The sequence below is a fragment of the Odocoileus virginianus genome, chromosome 19, assembly GCF_023699985.2.
Source record: "Odocoileus virginianus isolate 20LAN1187 ecotype Illinois chromosome 19, Ovbor_1.2, whole genome shotgun sequence".
Classification (NCBI taxonomy): domain Eukaryota; kingdom Metazoa; phylum Chordata; class Mammalia; order Artiodactyla; family Cervidae; genus Odocoileus; species Odocoileus virginianus.
The window spans coordinates 19088725-19106945 of record NC_069692.1 but is presented as its reverse complement, the minus strand read 5'-3'; the positions used below and the strand labels follow the sequence as shown (position 1 = coordinate 19106945).

General features: G+C 42.3%; 1 protein-coding gene and 1 long non-coding RNA gene across 3 annotated transcripts in view; one reads left to right on the top strand and one right to left on the bottom strand.

The window, feature by feature from the left end:
* The window catches only part of DCBLD1 (discoidin, CUB and LCCL domain containing 1), a 70996-nt gene extending 66134 nt beyond the window's left edge, over nt 1-4862 (top strand). Inside the window, exons 14-15 of one of the 2 annotated variants that reach the window (XM_020901706.2) lie at nt 617-736; nt 2814-4862. In XM_020901706.2, coding sequence (XP_020757365.2) covers nt 617-736; nt 2814-3316 — 623 coding nt within the window. In that variant the 3' untranslated portion in view covers nt 3317-4862. Of the gene's footprint in view, nt 1-616; nt 737-2813 lie in introns of those variants that run through there. The other variant, XM_070449920.1, reaches the window with a different exon arrangement.
* LOC139029693 (uncharacterized) lies at nt 44-6479 on the bottom strand. Its single transcript, XR_011481891.1, has 2 exons — nt 4868-6479; nt 44-2424 (listed from the first exon to the last, which is right to left on the bottom strand). It is a non-coding gene; the product is annotated as an uncharacterized lncRNA (long non-coding RNA).
* Between the last annotated feature and the right edge of the window lie 11742 nt (nt 6480-18221).

The window sequence follows — 18221 nt, the reverse complement described above, 5'->3', positions numbered from 1 at the left end:
TTTACTTTTACCTTTGTTCAACATCATCCCATCATTTGTCAAATTATTTTTCTGGCAACTGGAGTTTGGGTCACCACACTGCCTGTCACCAAGGAGAAGACAGCACCCCTTCAGCCTTGTGTTTCTCATTCCGGGAGATCGGGGGAAGGACTGGCAGGTTTCAGAGGCTCCTTAGGACTTGGGATGCCCTGCAGTGAGTCAGCTGTGGTCCAGAGAGGGGGCAGCAGGCAGGACCCCTGGAATCTCAAGGCCACTGTAGGGTGCCATCTTCAGAGGCTCTGAGCCGCCCGCTGTGTGGACTCTTCAAGGTCACAAAAGCCCTGTCAGCTCAGATTAGGGAAGTTCATGCCCAGGTGGTCTAAACGGGATAATCTGGGGGCTGCTGGGTACACAAGTGCATTTTACAGGCACAGCGGGAAGCGTGGTTTGGGTGGTGTGTGCTCCTGTGTAATGACCTCAGCAGGCTGTTCCCACCACACACCTCGAGAGCTGTGGTTGTGCATGTGTCGCAGGCAGCTGGCCAAAGGCAGCCTGACCTCTGACTTCAGGAGGAACCTGTTGTGGAGTAACTGTGTTATACTCCTGAGATAGTTGTTTCGTGTTATCTTTATTCCAGACTGTTGGAAGCAGATCAAGTATCCCTTTGCCAGGCATCAGTCAGCTGAGTTTACCATCAGCTACGATAATGAAAAGGAGATGACACAAAAGTTGGATCTCATCACCAGTGACATAGCAGGTAGGTACCAAGTCTGTGACCGTGCTATGAGGTGCTGCTTATGGGGGAGGGGAGGCCAGGAAGAGAAGTACGACTAAAATCTTCTGTTTAGACAGGATCTAGTAAATCAGTAATGTGTGACATTTTCTCTCTGTGCTCTGTAGAGAGTCACAAACTAACACTGAACTATTTTCCCAAAGCCCCATTTAGCCTAGACTCTTACACCTGCAGGGCCTCTAATGACACCCAGAGCGATGGTCCTGAAGTACCACTGAAATTTGGAAGCCCTTACTTAATCTATTTTTGTTACTAAGGTTTTGATTAAGGCACTAGGAAAGAGGGACTAGAAAGATGAATTCAGCATAGCCCCTGCCCTGAAGAAAGAGGAAGAAGGAGATGAGGCAATCTGTTAGAGTGGCCTTAGGGTTTTGACAAGCCATTGTGGAGTCATTGGATTTATGAAGAAGGATCTATTGTTTGGGTTTTCAAAATGTCTAGTTCCATCAAGGACCAATAGTTTTGTAAAATACAGTATAAATATGTGAAGTTTTAAAAAGAAATTGAAAAACTTGTTTTAATTTTTAAAAAGTTTTTGGCCATGCCCTGTGGCAGGTTGGATCTTATTTCTTACAGGGGATTGAACCCCTGCATTGGAAATGCAGAGTCTTAACCTCTGGACCACCAGGGAAGTCCCACAACAGTCATTTTCTAACCCATATGCTCCAGGAACTCCTCTTCTAGGTGGCTTCCATCTGTGCATCCCATCTTTCAGGGCTTAACAGCTGGGAAGCATCCTCTTTCCTCTCACCTTACTTACATTGTTGGTGACCAGTTCTTCTGATGGTGGTGGTTTAGTCGCTAAGTCATGTCTGACTGTTGTGACCCTATGGACTGTAGCCTGCCAGGCTCCTCTGTCCATGGGATTCTTCAGGTGAGGATATAGGAGCAGGCTGCCATTTCCTTCTCCAGAGGATCTTCCTGACCCAGGAATTGAACCCAGCTTCGCTGCATTGCAGGCAGATTCTTTACCAACTGAGCTATAAGGGAAGCCCTATTCTTCTGAAACCTGTCCCCAAAGTGTGGTCTTTCCAAAGCTGCTGCTAGTCCCCTAATTTATGACATTTTTGTTTCATTTCTCTGCTTTTTAGTTTTATCTTTCCCTCTTCTGTCTCCTTCCAGGGTTACCTCTCTGCCAGTCACTTATGTTTCTACACAATTAAACCAAACTTCCTGGCAGGGCACTCTCTGCCCTCCATGATCTAGGGTATAGGTAACAACTCGCACTTGGGACATGTGTTTGCATTCTGGCCCCACTGGTTGCTACCTATGTGATCCTGGAAAAATTATTTAAATTTCTCTCTGCTTCAGTTTTCCATTTGTAAAGTACTATGAGGAAACTACCTCATAACACATTTTTCCAGAGGATTTAGCTAGTTGATATCTTAATGTTACAGAACAGCGCCTGGCGCCAAGAAAGAATTCGGTAAATGTGAGCTTTATGATTATCACTGTTGCTGTTTGGTCGCCCAGTTGTGTGCTCCTTCTTACCTCACAGACTGTAGCCAGGCTCCTCTGTCCATGGGATTCTCCAGGCAATACTGGAGTGTGTAGCCACTCCCTTCTCCAGAGGATCTTCTTGACCCAGGGATCGAACCCGCATCTCTTAGGTCTCCTGCATTGGCAGGCAGGTTCTTTACCACCAGTGCCACCTGGGAAGCCCGTGATCACCATTACCGTTGTCATGAACTCCCAAACTATTACTTTGGTCTTGGCTTTCTATTAAATTTCTCCACATCTCCCCAACTCTGGTCACACCACCCTGTTCATCGTTGTTTAACAGGTTGTTCACTCACTTTCCCCTTTCCTGACAGTATTATCTTCAACTCTGAAATCTGGCCTTTCAAGAGCCAGTTTAAGAGCTCCATGATGTTCCCTCATACCTCTAGGTGTGGTTAGGGGTAATCTCCACCTCTCCAGGTGTGGTATCTGTGCTGTTTACATCCCCGTCTTTCTCTTCCGCCTGGTACACGTCAGGCACCGGGCAGAGCACCCCCTCTGCAGACAGCCGGGTACCAAAAGTCTGCTCTTTGGGTTTCAGATTACCAGCAGCCTCTCATGATTGGCACCGGGACGGTCACCAGGAAGGGCTCCACCTTCCGGCCGATGGACACCGAGGCGGACGCAGCGGGACCGGGTACCGAGGCCGGCGGCCACTACGACTGCCCCCTGCCGGCCGGCCGCCACGAGTACGCACTGCCCTTGACCCACGCCGAGCCCGAGTACGCCACGCCCATCGTGGAGCGGCACCTGGCCCGCGCACACACCTTCTCGGCGCGGAGCGGCTACCGCGTGCCGGGGCCCCGGCCGGCGCACAAGCACTCCCTCTCCTCCGGTGCCTTCTCCCCAGCCGCCGGCTACCAGCGGCCGCCGAGCCCCGCGCCCGCGGAGCCGGGCTACGACCAGCCCAAGGGCTCAGCCGCGGGGCGCGACCCTCCCGACTCTCAGAAGCCCCAGGTCAGCCCCGCGAGCAGCGCTGCCTACTTGGCCCCCAGAGACTGCCTCAGACCCCTCAACCCGACGGCCATGACCGCTCTTCTGTGAACACACACACTGTGAACCAAACTGCTGCTGCGGTACTGAGCGCCGGGCCGCGCCGCCCTGGAAGCCGATGCGCTCGGGAGAGTGTGCCTGCGAGTGTGGTGTGTGCGCGTGCGTGTCTGCGCGGTGGAACAGGATCCTGCGGGGGAGTCGGAGAGCCCCCCCCCCCCGTCCACACTGTTTACAGAATTGTGCAGCTGGTTTTGTTGTGACCCTGAGGGCCAGCGTCTGTTGGGTTTTGTGGGCTAGAAAAATGAATATTTTTCAGATGGCGTTTTCATTTCTCTAACTGTGATACTGAGCTGCTTCGGTGTAAAATGTGCAATCTGTACAGAGTTGTATTTAACAAGAATTAAAGTAACTTAAGTTTGCTTTAGCAGATTTTCGTTCTGCAGGGAGGTTAAGTGGGAGAATGCAGCTGTTGCAAAAACATATAATAGTATGTTCACTTTTTAAATATATTTTATCTGATACTGTGTTAGCAGCAGGTCTGTTTAAACTTAATCTTGTTGTTATTATGGCTCATTTCCTTTCCTTTGATATGGAAAACTAAAAGCATTGTTAACATTCTTCTCCTGGAAGGAATGAAATTACTTGAAGCCTGACAAGCACACCAGGGTGGTGGTTTGCGATTACCACTGTAGATTAACAAGAACAAACAAAATACTGGCACCTCGGCAGCTGCCGGTTCCTGAGACCCCACTTCAGGTGGGGATGTGCAGCGGCCTGTCAAGGTGTGCAAGGTCCAGGTCTCTGGCCTGCTGGGGACCTCACTTCCCTCAGCCTGCGGAACCTGGCCCTCTGAGCAGCTGGCCTTCCTGACACTTTGCTTCCTGTTCACCTCAGGCCTGGCAGATAACTCACTTTCACATGCAAATCTGCCTTTTCAAACTGTCTGCAAAGCCAACTGCTGAGACTTAGAGCAACCAAAACTGCTCTCTCAACAGTGAAGGTGGCACAGCAATTACGCTATAAATTACTGTGTCAGATGCTTTTGTACCTCAGATGAAAAATACTGCTGAGGTCAGACGCCCACACTTTTCATGACTTTCGTCGGAAACAGCACATTGTACTATTTGAAACACAAAAAAGTTATTTGAAGTGTGTTATTAAAGGTGACTGAAGCCAAATCTACATAGAGCTTTTTCTACGGAGATGGCTGGAAACAGCTAATTTTGTAAGAAAAAAATTTTCCCTCAAGTAGGTGTCTGTAATTCCAGATTGGCCCTGACTTCAGCTGTATCTCATTGTCCAGTGGTTTTATCTGAGTTTACTTTGTTAAGTTCACTGTGGGCAGGAGGGCGGGGGGCAGTGTGCAAATTTAACCTCTTTTGTCAAAGAGGAAAGTGTATGTTTTTGTTATGTGGACCAAAAAATTCTTTCCCTAAAAATGTGTAATGCTAGTTGTATGACACTTTCTGTGATACTGAGGTGCTGGAAGGTCACAGCAGATTATCTGTGGTTACTGTGGAGGACAAACCACTTACCATGTGAGTTTACATGGTTTTCTATGCATACTAATTGTAATAAACTATGCCAAACCAATGTACATACCCGTCTCTCATTGGTGTCCTGCTTGCTGGCCTACTGAAGGCACTGGAGGCTCAGCTCCCATAAAAGGGCACGTGGTACAATGGGAAGAGCATTCGTGGCTTCCGCTGGTTGGTCCTAAGCTGGAAATAGGGACAGAAATTAGGGAAGCTGTCAGTTGTTAATAAAGTCCTAGTGATCTGGGGTCAGTTGTTTCAGGCATTTTAATTTGGCTTCCTGCATTGCTTCCAGAAGTAGTGGTCCAACTTCCTACAAGCCTGACTTACAGCAGGCTGGCCTCTCTACCTGCTACTACGGATAATGAGTTGGTTTCCTATGCTTATTGCTGTAGGCTGCCAGCCAGAGTTCTGGTTTTATTTATGGTCTGCCCATGATCCATCTGTATATCCAATTTGTCATTACGTAACCGTGAGCCTCAGTTTCCTCATGCATAAAAATGATGTGAGTGTGCCTTCCTCCAAGGCTTACAGATAAGAACTGTGACATTTGGGCTGTATGTATTTTTAATACTAAAATACTAGTCCAAAATACCAGACTTCTCTACAGTGGAGCAGTGTCCATCTATCCCATTTCTTTCCCATATACATGATCCAATCATGACAGAAAGAGCGAGGACAGGACTTTGTTTTGGAACACCACTTCCTCAGGATGGCCTCACTGTGTAGCCCAGGATGGTCAGTGGAAAAGTCTGATACACCCAACACAGCCAAGCCTAAACTACAGGATAAGAGCAGGAAAATACTATGCTTTTCTTTTCCGTTTTGCAACATTAGCACCTGTGATAAGGCAACTGTCTGTTTTTTTCTATGTTATCAAATCCTTCTGGGAGGCAAAGATTGCAGTCTGTCACTTCTTACAATTGTGGCAGAAAGATCTCTGCTCAGACAGACAAGACTATGCCATCCACGCTACTCTGGCTTCTATTACTATGATTTACATGTGCACTAACTCATATTTATAATCAGCCTAGAAAACATCTAGAAAGGATGTTAGAGATTTCTCTTGTTTATTTTACACTGCTTTAGGTTCTTAGCCGAAACTGAAATCATATTTATCACCATGAACAGCCTTTCACAAAAACATCATCACAAGGCCTTTCATAAATACATCAGTTTAGCAATACAAGTGTAGCTACCAACTTGGCCTCATTATTCTCAAAATGCTTCTTGCATCTGTTTATGCACCAACTATTTATTAAGGTTCTGAGAGCCACGCTCACCCTGTACTTCCTTGAGAGAAAGCACAAGCTTGGGCGCTTACCAGGACCTGGGAGAGGCCGAGTCCCACTAATGAGGAGCTAGGGCTGAATAAGTCCTCCTAGAGGTCTCTGCCCCATACTCAGCCCATCCAGTCACCTAGAAGTGCCCTTCTCAGAGCCACACTGCTGTGTTCATGGCCCGCCACCCATCTTTCACCTCCCACTATGGGTCTGTCACCCAGCCTCTCCCTGTTCTGGGAATAAATTCCCCTAGAGGTTTTAAGGATTTCCACTCTGCTTTTGGTATTCTGCAATTGAAGTCACTCAGTCATGTCTGACTCTTTGCGACCCCATGGACTATAGCCTACCAGGCTCCTCCGTCCATGGGCTTCTCTAGGCAAGAGTACTGGAGTGGGTTGCCATTTCCTTCTCCAGGGGATCTTCCCGACCCAGGGATCGAACCCGGGTCTCCTGTGTTGCAGGCAGACGCTTTAACTTCTGAGCAACCCGGCCCTATTACCACTTGGGGTTGCTATAAATTCATTTGTATTCACTTGGGACTTGTGCTTCCAGAATCTTAGGATTCATCTTTATGAACTATGAAAAAGTCTCAGCCTCCCTTTTCCAATACTACTTGCCTCTGCTGTTTTCTTTATTCACTCTTGGGATTCCTGTGGATGCTCACTGGGCCTTCTCATTCCATCATGTGTCTTCTTCCCTCTTATTTTCTCTTTATCATTCTTGCTGCATTCCAAGTAAATTCCTGAAAGACAATATAGCACAGTGGTTGAATGCATCGTGGCCAAGGAACCAGAACTTCTCTGCACCTGTTTCCTTGCTTGTTACCTGGGGGAAAAATATACTCTCCCCCTACCTATAGCTGTTCTATTAAATGAAGCTTTCAGAGCACTGTCTGACCCACATGAAGCACTGTATAAGATAACGTATTATACTCCAGTTTACTAATTTCCAGTTTTGCTATCTGCTGTTTAATCATTGAGGTTTTAATGTCAATTAAAAAAATTTCTGGAGGGTCTACTGATTCTTTTTCAAGCCTTCCCTTTTCTACAGTGTCTTGGTATTTTCTATGGCTTTGATTCCTTCTTTTATTAATCATGTGAAACCTACTCATTTTAGATTCTTTTTTTCTGTCATCTTCATCTCATTGAGAATAAGAGCCACAAAGTCTGTGTAATGATTTGTAAGCCTCCGTCAACACTGCCCAGTAAAACTTTTGCAAGAACAGAAATATTCTGTGAGCTGCTCCGTAGGGTAACCACCAGTCACATGTGGCTGGAGTGACTGAAGAAAAATTGTTTTAATCTTGTTGACTTTTCACTTATTTAAATGTAGACAGCCAGATGTGACTACTGCGTTGACTTTTGCCTGTTTTGTTCCCCACATATATTCCCAGCACTCAGGACAGTTTTCAAGAAGGATCTGCTCAGTGACCAAAGAACTTCCAGAGGCTCTGTCCTGTTTGTCATTTCTACCGACTCTTGTTTGTGATGCTTCGTGCCTGTGTGGTTTCAGACTTTTGTCTGTGGGTCATCCTCAGCAGGGATTTTTCCTCCTGGTGAAAACTCTGTGATAATGTCTTTCTGAGGGGTTTGGGAATTTGTCAGGTACACCAGGTAGGACTGCCAGATAAAATAAAGGATACCCCATTAAGTCTGAATTTCAGATAAACAAGGAATTTTTTAGTTTAAGTATGTTCTGTGCAATGGGACAGATTTATACTAAAAAGTTATTCATGTCCTATAATTTGTATCCGTTAAATCTGGCAACTCTAATACCAGGAGTACCAGCCACCTTGCACCGGTTTTTAACTTTTGGATTGAACTTTTCAAAAATCGTGCAATACACACCTTCCTCCAAATTCCCACTTCCCCATCCACTCCCTCCTTCAGCCCCATGCAAAGCTCTCTTCCCATATAACTCAGCTGGTTAGCTCTACCAGCTTTTCTTCTCCATGTGTCACCTGACATCTTCCAAGCCATTTCCCCCATTCACTGAGGACATCACCTAGCTCACTGTTTCTCCAATCTTTCTCTATAATCATGTGGAAAAGTTCAGTGTCAACATGGTAACTTTTATGATTTTTTTGACGTCTACTCTAGAAACCCTTCTAGAGGTTTCCCTGGTGGCTCAGAGGTTAAAGCATCTGCCTGCCATGTGGGAGACCTGGGTTCGATCCCTGGGTCGGGCAGGTCCCCTGGAGAAGGAAATGGCAACCCACTCCAGTATTCTTGCCTGGAGAATCCCATGGACGGAGGAGCCTGGTGGGCTACAGTCCACAGGGTTGCAAAGTGTCGGACACGACTGAGTGACTTAACAACTAACAACTAGAAACCTGCAGTTCGTTCAAACCACCTCCCTATATATCCACACTTGTTATCAGCAAGAACTCCAGCTCAGAAATCTTAATAATTCTATCTCTGCACAAAACCTATTCTCTGATTCCTTAGCTTTCATCCTTAGCTTCCATACAGATTCACTGATCTCAAGAAGAGATTTAAAATTTATTTAATGCCTGCTGCTAAGTCACTTTGGTCATGTCCGACTCTGTGTGACCCCATAAACGGCAGCCCACCAGGCTCCCCAATCCCTGGGATTCTTCAGGCAAGAACACTGGAGTGGGTTGCCATTTCCTTCTCCAATGCAGGAAAGTGAAAAGTGAGAGTGAAGTCGCTCAGTCGTGTCCGATTCTTTGTGACCCCATGGATGGCAGCCCACCAGTTTCCTCGAAGTCCATGGGATTTTCCAGGCAAGAGTACTGGAGTGGGGTGCCATTGCCTTCTTCAATTTAATGCCTAGATCCCACCATTTTCCTCTGGTTGTTAAACTTTTTCGGTTTTCTTTTCTTCCCCATCCATCACTTAAACTATTTTGTCTGAGCATCTTTACTCCATGTTCCCTCCAGGACTGACGACCTAAAGGCCCCAACGACAGAAGTCCCCTTCAGGATGCCATCTTCCCATCTCCATCAGAGCAGCAGGAGAACAAGGCCTAACTGCCCACATGGAGCCTCTCAAGAAAACCCCAACCACCTCAGGCTCATTACTCCTTACCCCTTTACATAGCTTGGGTCACTTCTTTTCTCATCTCTGCCAGTCTGCACAGTCTCCCTCTAGAGATCTTGCCTCATCTTTCATCTAGGCATGTCATTAAAATCAGATCCAACAACTCCCTGTCCATCCTCTCCCCGCAAAAAGCTGCATCTACTCCAGTCCTTCCCTCCTGTGTCGATGGAAAAAATGTTTGTAACCTTCACGCACCAATTTCTCCCTCATTTCAGATTTTGCTTCAAGTATTTCCATTTCCTTTATCTTTAATTTCTGTTTCTGAACTGATATCTTCCTCTTGACCTATAAATGTGTTCAAATCTCTCACAAGTGTAAAAGGATTCTCCCTTAATATCCCAAGTCCTTCTAGTAAACGGTGACCTAAGCCTAGAATTTTCATGTGCCTTATCTCCCATTGATTCTTTTTTCCAGTGAAATTTTTATTTTCTATAATAGCCCTTTCCACTGTTTCAAGTCTTCTTTTACATTCTTTAAGGGCATTTTAAAAAGATTTTAATGACCCAGATAACCATGATGTGATCACTCACCTAGAGCCAGACATCCTGGAATGCGAAGTCAAGTGGGCCTTAGGAAGCATCACTATGAACAAAGCTAGAGGAGGTGATGAATTCCAGTTGAGCAATTTCAAATCCTAAAAGATGATGCTATTAAAGTGCTGCACTCAATATGCCAGCAAACATGAGAAACCCAGCAATGGCCACAGGACTGGAAAAGGTCAGTTTTCATTCCAATCCCAAAGAAAGGCAACGCCAAAAAAATGTTCAAACTACTGCACAATTGCACTCATCTCACACACTAGCAAAGTAATGCTCAAAATTCTCCAAGTGAGGCTTCAACAGTACATGAACAAAGAACTGCCAGATGTTTAAGCAGGATTTAGAAAAGGCAGAGGAACCAGAGATAAAAATGCCAACATTGGATGGATCATTGAAAAAGCAAGAGAGTTCCAGAAAAACATCTACTTCTGCTTTATTGACTATGCCAAATCCTATGACTGTGTGGATCACAACAAACCCTGGAAAATCCTTCCCCTGACCACCTTACATGCCTCCTGAGAAATCTGTATGCAGGTCAAGAAGCAACAGTTAGAACTGGACATGGAACAATGGACTGGTCCCAAATTGGGAAAGGAGTACATCAAGGCTGTATATTGTCACCCCACTTTATTTAACTTATATGCAGAGTACATCATGACAAATGCGAGGATGGATGAAGCACAAACTGGAATCAAGACTGCCAGGAGAAATATCAACAACCTCAGATATGCAGATACCACCATCCTTATGGCAGAAAGCAAAGAGGAACTAAAGAGCCTCTTAATGAAAGTGAAAGAGGACAGTGAAAAAGCTGTCTTAAAACTCAACATTCAAAAAATGAAGATCCCGGGATGGGGAATACATGTAAATCCATGGCTAATTCATTTCAATGTATGACAAAAACCACTGCAATGTTGTAAAATAATTAGCCTCCAACTAATAAAAATAAATGGAAAAAAAAAAAATGAAGATCATGGCATCCAGTTCCACTACTTCATGGCAAATAGATGGGGAAACAATGGAAACAGTGGCAGACTATTTTTTTGGGCTCCAAGATCACTGCAGATGGTGACTGCAGCCATGAAATTAAAAGACACTTGCTCCTTGCAAGAAAAGCTATGATCAACCCAGATAGCATATTAAAAAGCATACATTACTTTGCCATCAAAGGTTCATCTAATCAAAGCTATGGTTTTTCCAGTAGTCATGTATGGATGTGAGAGTTGGACTATAAAGAAAGCTGAGTGCCAAAGAACTGATGCTTTTGAACTGTGGTGTACGAGAAGACGCTTGAGAGTCCATTGGACAGCAAGGAGATCCAACCAGTTCATCCTAAAGGGAATCAGTCCTGAATATTCACTGGAAGGACTGATGATGCAGCCGACTTTGGCCACCTGATTCGAAGAACTGACTCACTGGAAAAGACCCTGATGCTGGGAAAGATTGAAGGCAGCAGAAGGGGACAACAGATGATGAGATGGTTGGATGGCATCACTGACTCAATGGACATGTGTTTGAGCAAGCTCTAGGAGTTGGTGATGAACAGGGAAGCCTGGCGTGCTGCAGTCTATGAGGTCGCAAAAAGTCAGGCACAGCTGAGCAACTGAACTGATGTAAGGGCATTTTAAATAGTTTTCATATAAGTTCTTCACATTTTTGGTTTCAATTTACGCTTAGGTATTTTTTGTTGTCGTCACTGTAAATGGTCCCAAATCCTTCCTTTTACATATCAAGAATCAATACGGCCCTTGTGGAAAAAAGCATAATTCTGTTCTAGTTGTATGACCAAAAAAAAAATTATTCTACATCTCTCTGATTCCATTTCCTTATTTCTAAATGGAAATCATAACAGCGTATACCTCATGGAGTATAGTGAATATTATGAGTTAATGCATGTAAAACCTTTAGAACTGTGCCTTGCCCCATGACAAGCACTACGTTGGTATTAGCAGTTACAGACATATATTTTAATATGGAATTAATTTTTTGTCCAGATCAATTTGTTTATATATCACTCCTTCACTAAATTCCTTATTTCTAGTCGTTTTTGTTGACTTAGTTTTTTGGAAATGTGATCATAATGCATGCAGATAGTGCTGGTGCAACCTCCTTTATTTATGGTCCTTCCCAGGTGGCTCAGTGGTAAAGAATCCGCCTGCCAATGCATGAGACATGGGTCTGATCCCTGGGTTGGGAAGATCCCCTGAAGAAGGAAATGGCAACCTGCTCCGGTATTCTTGACCGGAAAATCCCATGGACAGACGAGCCTGGAGGGCTATAGTCCATGGGGTCACAAAAGAATCGGACATGACTTAGCGACTAAAATAATAACAGTAACAACAAGACGTATCTCCCTACTAAGCATGACGCAGTTTTTGTGTTTTGGGGCATAGATTATGTTGGGCTGTATTGTTGTTATGCTATGTTCCATTTTCCCCCACACCAAGAATGGGTGTTCAATTTTGACCAGTGCCTTTTCAGCATCTATGGAATTAGAAGCAAATGATTTTCTTCCCTAGGATCCCTCTCTAGACTCAGCCAAATGATTTATTTGATGCCCTAACACATGTGGTCATGGTGTATGAGTCTATCAAAGTGCTGCTGAAATCACAGTGATAATATTTTACTTAGAATTTTTGCATTAATACTTTTTTCAAGATAGCCTTTTCATTTTTTATGTGTGTCAATCTTTCTCCTGTTTTTTTTTTTAGCTAGACAAAAGTAATTTAGAAGTTTTCTTTTCTTTCTAGGTTCTTCTCTTGCTAGGCATTAGAATTATCTGCCCTTTAAAGGTTTAGTAGTATTGCCCCGTGAAACCATATATTGGGGTAATTTGTTGGGGTTGGTAGCAACCTGATGATTTTTTTCTATTTCTTCTCCTATGGATATCTGTTTAGATTTTAAAACTTCAGTTTTGGTAAATTATATTCCTTTAGAAAAGTTGCCAAATGTATTCATATGGAATTGACCAAACAGTCTTTCGTTATCCTTATAGTTTCCTCTGTTTTTATGGCTATTTCTCCCTTATTTCTTATATTGTACATTTGCCTTTAGCACTCTCTTTTTCATGGTTAGTATGCCCAGCACATTGTCTTTTGCCCCTGACAAACCAGGTTGTTTTTTTTTTTGTTGTTGTTGTTCAATTTGTTTTCTGCTTTCAGAAGCTGATAATCTACTTTTTACAGCTGCAGGCAAAGGTAAAAATCCCCTTAACTATGGTGAGGATGACAACAGAAAGGCACCTGGTGACAATGCCTCCTTCCTTGAATGTCACAAACACTACTTACTGAAGAATATGGGGACCATAAGCACACGCAGAGATTATTTCTGTGTCAGGGGAGGGAGAATGCTATAGTCTTAAGGATCTAGAAATCTACTTATAACTTTAGCGGGTTCCTGCATTCAACAGTCATTCAAATACAAAAAAAGTATTTCTATTGAAACTCAAATCCAGCTCAATCATTTTTTTCCAACCATCATTTTAAAAAATCAACATAGAATCAATCATAGGTTCCATTAATCCTTGCACCATTTAAGAAAAATAAAAATAACTGTCACGAAAGCAAGACTGAAAAATTGGTAATTTCATCTGTATTCCCTTTTATGGCCTATTAAAGATGAAGCAAGACAGGGATTTGAGTCCTGCTTTTGACACTTATACTATCTGTATGACTTCAGAAACTAATATCTTTCCGAGTGCTCAGTATGTTCATTCTCATAATAAAGAGTATTTTATTTGATAATCCTCATAAAGCCTTCCAGCTCTAACAATAGGTGGAAGCAGAATATTCCCATTTGGAATCTTCTGCCCCCTGCTGGCATTTTATCAAACTTCAGATTTTATCTTTCCAAGGCACAGAATCTAAGTTTTAGTTGTCTGTTTCACATATTGTGTATCTAATTTTCCTTCTTACAATCTATTCATCTATCATCCTACTTAAAGGCCAGAGGTCATTCTTTTAGAACCAAATACCCTCTTGAACTTTAAAACAATCCTGTTATTTTTGCTGTTTAAATCTTCCTTCTCCCCTGATTTCTTTTAAAGTTTTGTTGCAATCTCCACTATTGGGATGGATTTATGTCATTTTTTATGGTTCTATTTTTATTTTATAAAAGTTGAGGCTATTTTTAATTGGTATATACAGATCAGAATTACTTTACCATTGGAATGTCAAGGATACAAAAAAGAGGAACAAATTTACCCAAAGAGGTAAAAGACATAAAAGCAGAAAACCATAAAACAGTGATAAAGGAAACTGAAGATGATTCAAAGAAATGGGAGATATCCCATGCTCTTGGATTAGAAGAATTAATACTGTTAAAATAGCTATATTATACTATACAAATTTAACACAATCCCTATCAAAACACCCATGACATTGCTCACAGAACTAGAATAAATAATAGTAAAATTTATATAGAATGACAAATGACCCCAAAATGTCAAAATGATTGTATGGAAAAAGAACAAAGGTGGAGGCATCATCTTTCCAGACTTCAGACAGTAATACAAAGCTACAGTAATGAAAACAGCATGGTACTGGTACAAAAACACACACATAGATCAGTGGAAAAGAACAGCCCAGAAGTAAACTTACACATCTATGGTCAATTAATCTACAACAAAGGAAACAAGAAAATACAATGAGTAAAGGACAGTCTCTTCAACAAGTGGTTGTTGGAAAAGTTGGACAGCCATATGTAAATCAATGAAATTAGAACACTTCCTCACACCACATGCAAAAATAAACTCAAAATGATTTGCCATGACACCATAAAACTCCATGGAGATGACAAAACATTCTCAGACATAAATTGTAGCAGTATTTTCTTAGATCAGTTTTCCAAGGCAAAGAAATAAAAGCAAAAATAAAACAAATTAAAGGCTTTTGCACAGCAAAGGAAATCATTAACAAAAGACAACATACAGAATAGGGAAAAATATCTGCAAACAATTCAACTGACATCAGTATCCAAAATAGATACAAACAATAACAATATAAAAAAAAATCAAACCCAATTTAAAAATGCACAGAAACGCTAAACAGACATTTCTCCAAAAAAGATACATAGACGGTTCTCCAAAGAAGACACACATGGCCAAAAGGCACATGGAAAGATGCTAAACCTTGCTAATTATTAGAGACATACAAATTAAAACCATAATGTGGTATCACTTCACACCAGTCAGGATGGCCATCATCAAAAAGTATACAAATAATAAATACTGGAGGGAATATAGAGAAAAGGAAACCCTCCTACATTGCTGGTGGAAATGTAAATTGGTATAGCCACTATGCAAAACTGTATGAAGGTTTCTTAAACAACTAAAAATAGAGCTACCATATGATCCAGCAACCCCTCTTCTGGGCGTATATCCAGAAACTAAGAAAACTAATTTGAAAAGATACATGCACTCCCATATTCATAGCACCACTATTTGTAACAGCCAAGACATGGGAACAACCCAAGTGTTCATCAACAACTGAATGGTTTAAGACGTGGTACACGTATACAGTGGGATACCATTCCACCATAGAAAAGAATGAAATATTGCTACTTGCAGAAACATGAATCAAACTAGAGAATATCACACTAAGTAAGTCAAACAAAGACAAATATTATATTACATAAATGTGAAATCTAAAAAATAATACAAACAAATCTATACACAAAACAGAAACAGATTCAAGGACACAGAAAACAAACTTACAGTTATTACCAAAGAGGAAAGGGAAGGGGGACAGATAAATTAAGAGTATGGAATTAACAAATACAAATTACTATATATAAAATAGATAATAAGGATTTACTGTATAGCAGAGGAAACTATACTCAATATCTTATAGTAACTTACAACAGAAAATTATCTGAAGAAAAAATATATATATAACTAAATCACTCAGTTGTACACCTGAAACTAAAACAATATTGTAAACCAACTATATTTAAACTAAAAAATAAGAATATAGTTTCTCCATGCCTGATAATGCTTTTGTTCCTTTAAGTCTATTCTAAGATGAATATAACTATCTCAGCTTGCCTTTGGAGACTATATACTCAATTTATCTTTATCTTTTCACTTTTAAACTTTCTGTATCCTTAGGTGTGTTCCTTATAAACAACTTTTTGTTGCATTTTTCTAATTTGAATTCTTTCTCTTAATGGACAGTTTTAGTTCTTGATCAAGCACTTTCAAAATCTAATCCCAGTAGCACTCTCTTGGTTTTTGCCAGGATATGCTAGCTAATCTTACATTTTTGATATCCAGTCTTCTTTCCCCCTTACCAAGCCCAGCACATTTGCAGCCAGGAATTAACCCTAGTTACAGACCTGGCAGCAAAGAGAGGAGATGGGCAGTTACTCTCTGAGGGGTGGGGGAGGGGAGGAGGGTGGGAAGAAGAGGAAGGGTGGGTAGCAGCCTCTGCAGCATCTTCTAGCATAAGCTGAGGTGACTTAGTAGGAAGGGTGGGCTACTTTCACAAGACTACAGGATGCAGTAGGGAGTGCAGAGCCAGCATCCTCAGGGGCATCCATCCAGGTGTCCCCATGGCATGTTTTAAGGTTCTAGGTTTTCCCTACCAGCACCCTGAATTTTCACAAAAGAAAATTTGGCTGAACATTCAAGTCCCTGAAGCTTTGTGACTGTAACAATTAGATGTTTGACCTGAATCTCGGCTGTTTCAACCCTTCCATCGCAGAAGAAAAGGCCTCCTTGTGAGTTCCCCTTGTGAGCTCCTTTTGATCATTCCCTTCTGAGAATGATCTCTGTTCGTTCTGAAGGCAAGCCATTCAATATTACAGTAATCCAAGTCTATGCCCCGACCAGTAATGCTGAAGAAGCTGAAGTTGAACGGTTCTATGAAGACCTACAAGACCTTCTAGAATTAACACACAAAAAAGATGCCCTTTTCACTATAGGGGACTGGAATGCAAAAGTAGAAAGTCAAGAAATACCTGGAGTAATGGGAAAATTTGGCCTTGGAGTACAGAATGAAGCAGGGCAAATGCTAACAGAGTTTTGCCAAGAGAACGCACTGATCATAGCAAAGACCCTCTTCCAACAACACAAGAGAAGACTCTACACGTGGACATCACCAGATGGTCAACACCAAAATCAGATTGATTATATTCTTTGCAGCCAAAGAGAGAGAAGCTCTATACAGTCAGCAAAAACAAGACTGGGAGCTGACTGTGGCTCAGATCATGAACTGCTTATTGCCAAATTCAGACTTAAATTGAAGCAAGTAGGGAAAACCACTAGACCATTCAGGTATGACCTAAATCAAATCCCTTACAACTACACAGTGGAAATGACACATAGAGTCAAGGGATTAGATCTGGTAGACAGAGTGCCTGAAGAATGATGGGCCAAGGTTCATGACATTTTACAGGAGGCAGGGATCAAGACTATCCCCAAGAAAAAGAAATGCAAAAAGGCAAAATGGTTGTCTGAGGAGGCCTTACAAACAGCTATGAAAAGAAGAGAACTCAAAGGCAAAGGAGAAAAGGAAAGATATACCCATTTAAATGCAGAGTTCCAAAGAATAGCAAGGAGACATAAGAAAGCTTTCCTCACTATTCAACACAAAGAAATAGAGAACAATAGAATGGGAAAGACTAGAGATCTCTTCAAGAAAATTAGAGATATCAAGGGAACTTTTCATGCCAAGATGGGCACAATAAAGGACAGAAATGGTATGGACCTGACAGAAGCAGAAGATATTAAGAAGAGGTGGCAAGAATACACAGAAGAACTATACAAAAAAGATCTTCATGACCCAGATAATCATGATTGTGTGATCACTCACCTAGAGCCAGACATCCTGGAATGCAAAGTCAACTGGGCCTTAGGAAGCATCACTACAAACAAAGTTAGTGGAGGTGATGGAATTCCAGTTGAGCTATTTCAAATACTGAAAGATGATGCTGTGAAAAGTGCTGCACTCAATATGCCAGCAAATCTGAAAAACTCAGCAGTGGCCACAGGACTAGAAAAAGTCAGAATGAATTCCAATCCCAAAGAAGGGCAATGCCAAAGAATGTTCAAATTACTGCACAATTGCACTCATCTCACACGCTAGGTAAAGTAATGCTCAAAATTTTCCAAGCCAGGCTTCAACAGTATGTGAACTGTGAGCTCTCAGATATTCAAGCTGGATTTAGAAAAGGCAGAGGAACCAGGGATCAAATTGCCAACATCCACTGGATCATCGAAAAAGCAAGAGAGTTCCAGAAAAACATCTATTTCTGCTTTTTGACTATGCCAAAGCCTTTGACTGTGTGGCTCACAACAAACTGTGGAAAATTCTTCAAGTGATGGGAATATCAGACCACCTGACCTGCCTCCTAACAAATCTGTATGCAGGTCAAGAAGCAATAGTTAGAACTGGACATGGAACAACAGACTGGTTCCAAATTGGGAAAGGAGTCCGTCAAGCTGTGTATTGTCACCCTGCTTATTGCAGAGTACCTCATGAGAAATGCTGGACTGGAGGAAGCACAAGCTGGAATCAAGATTGCTGGGAGAAATATCA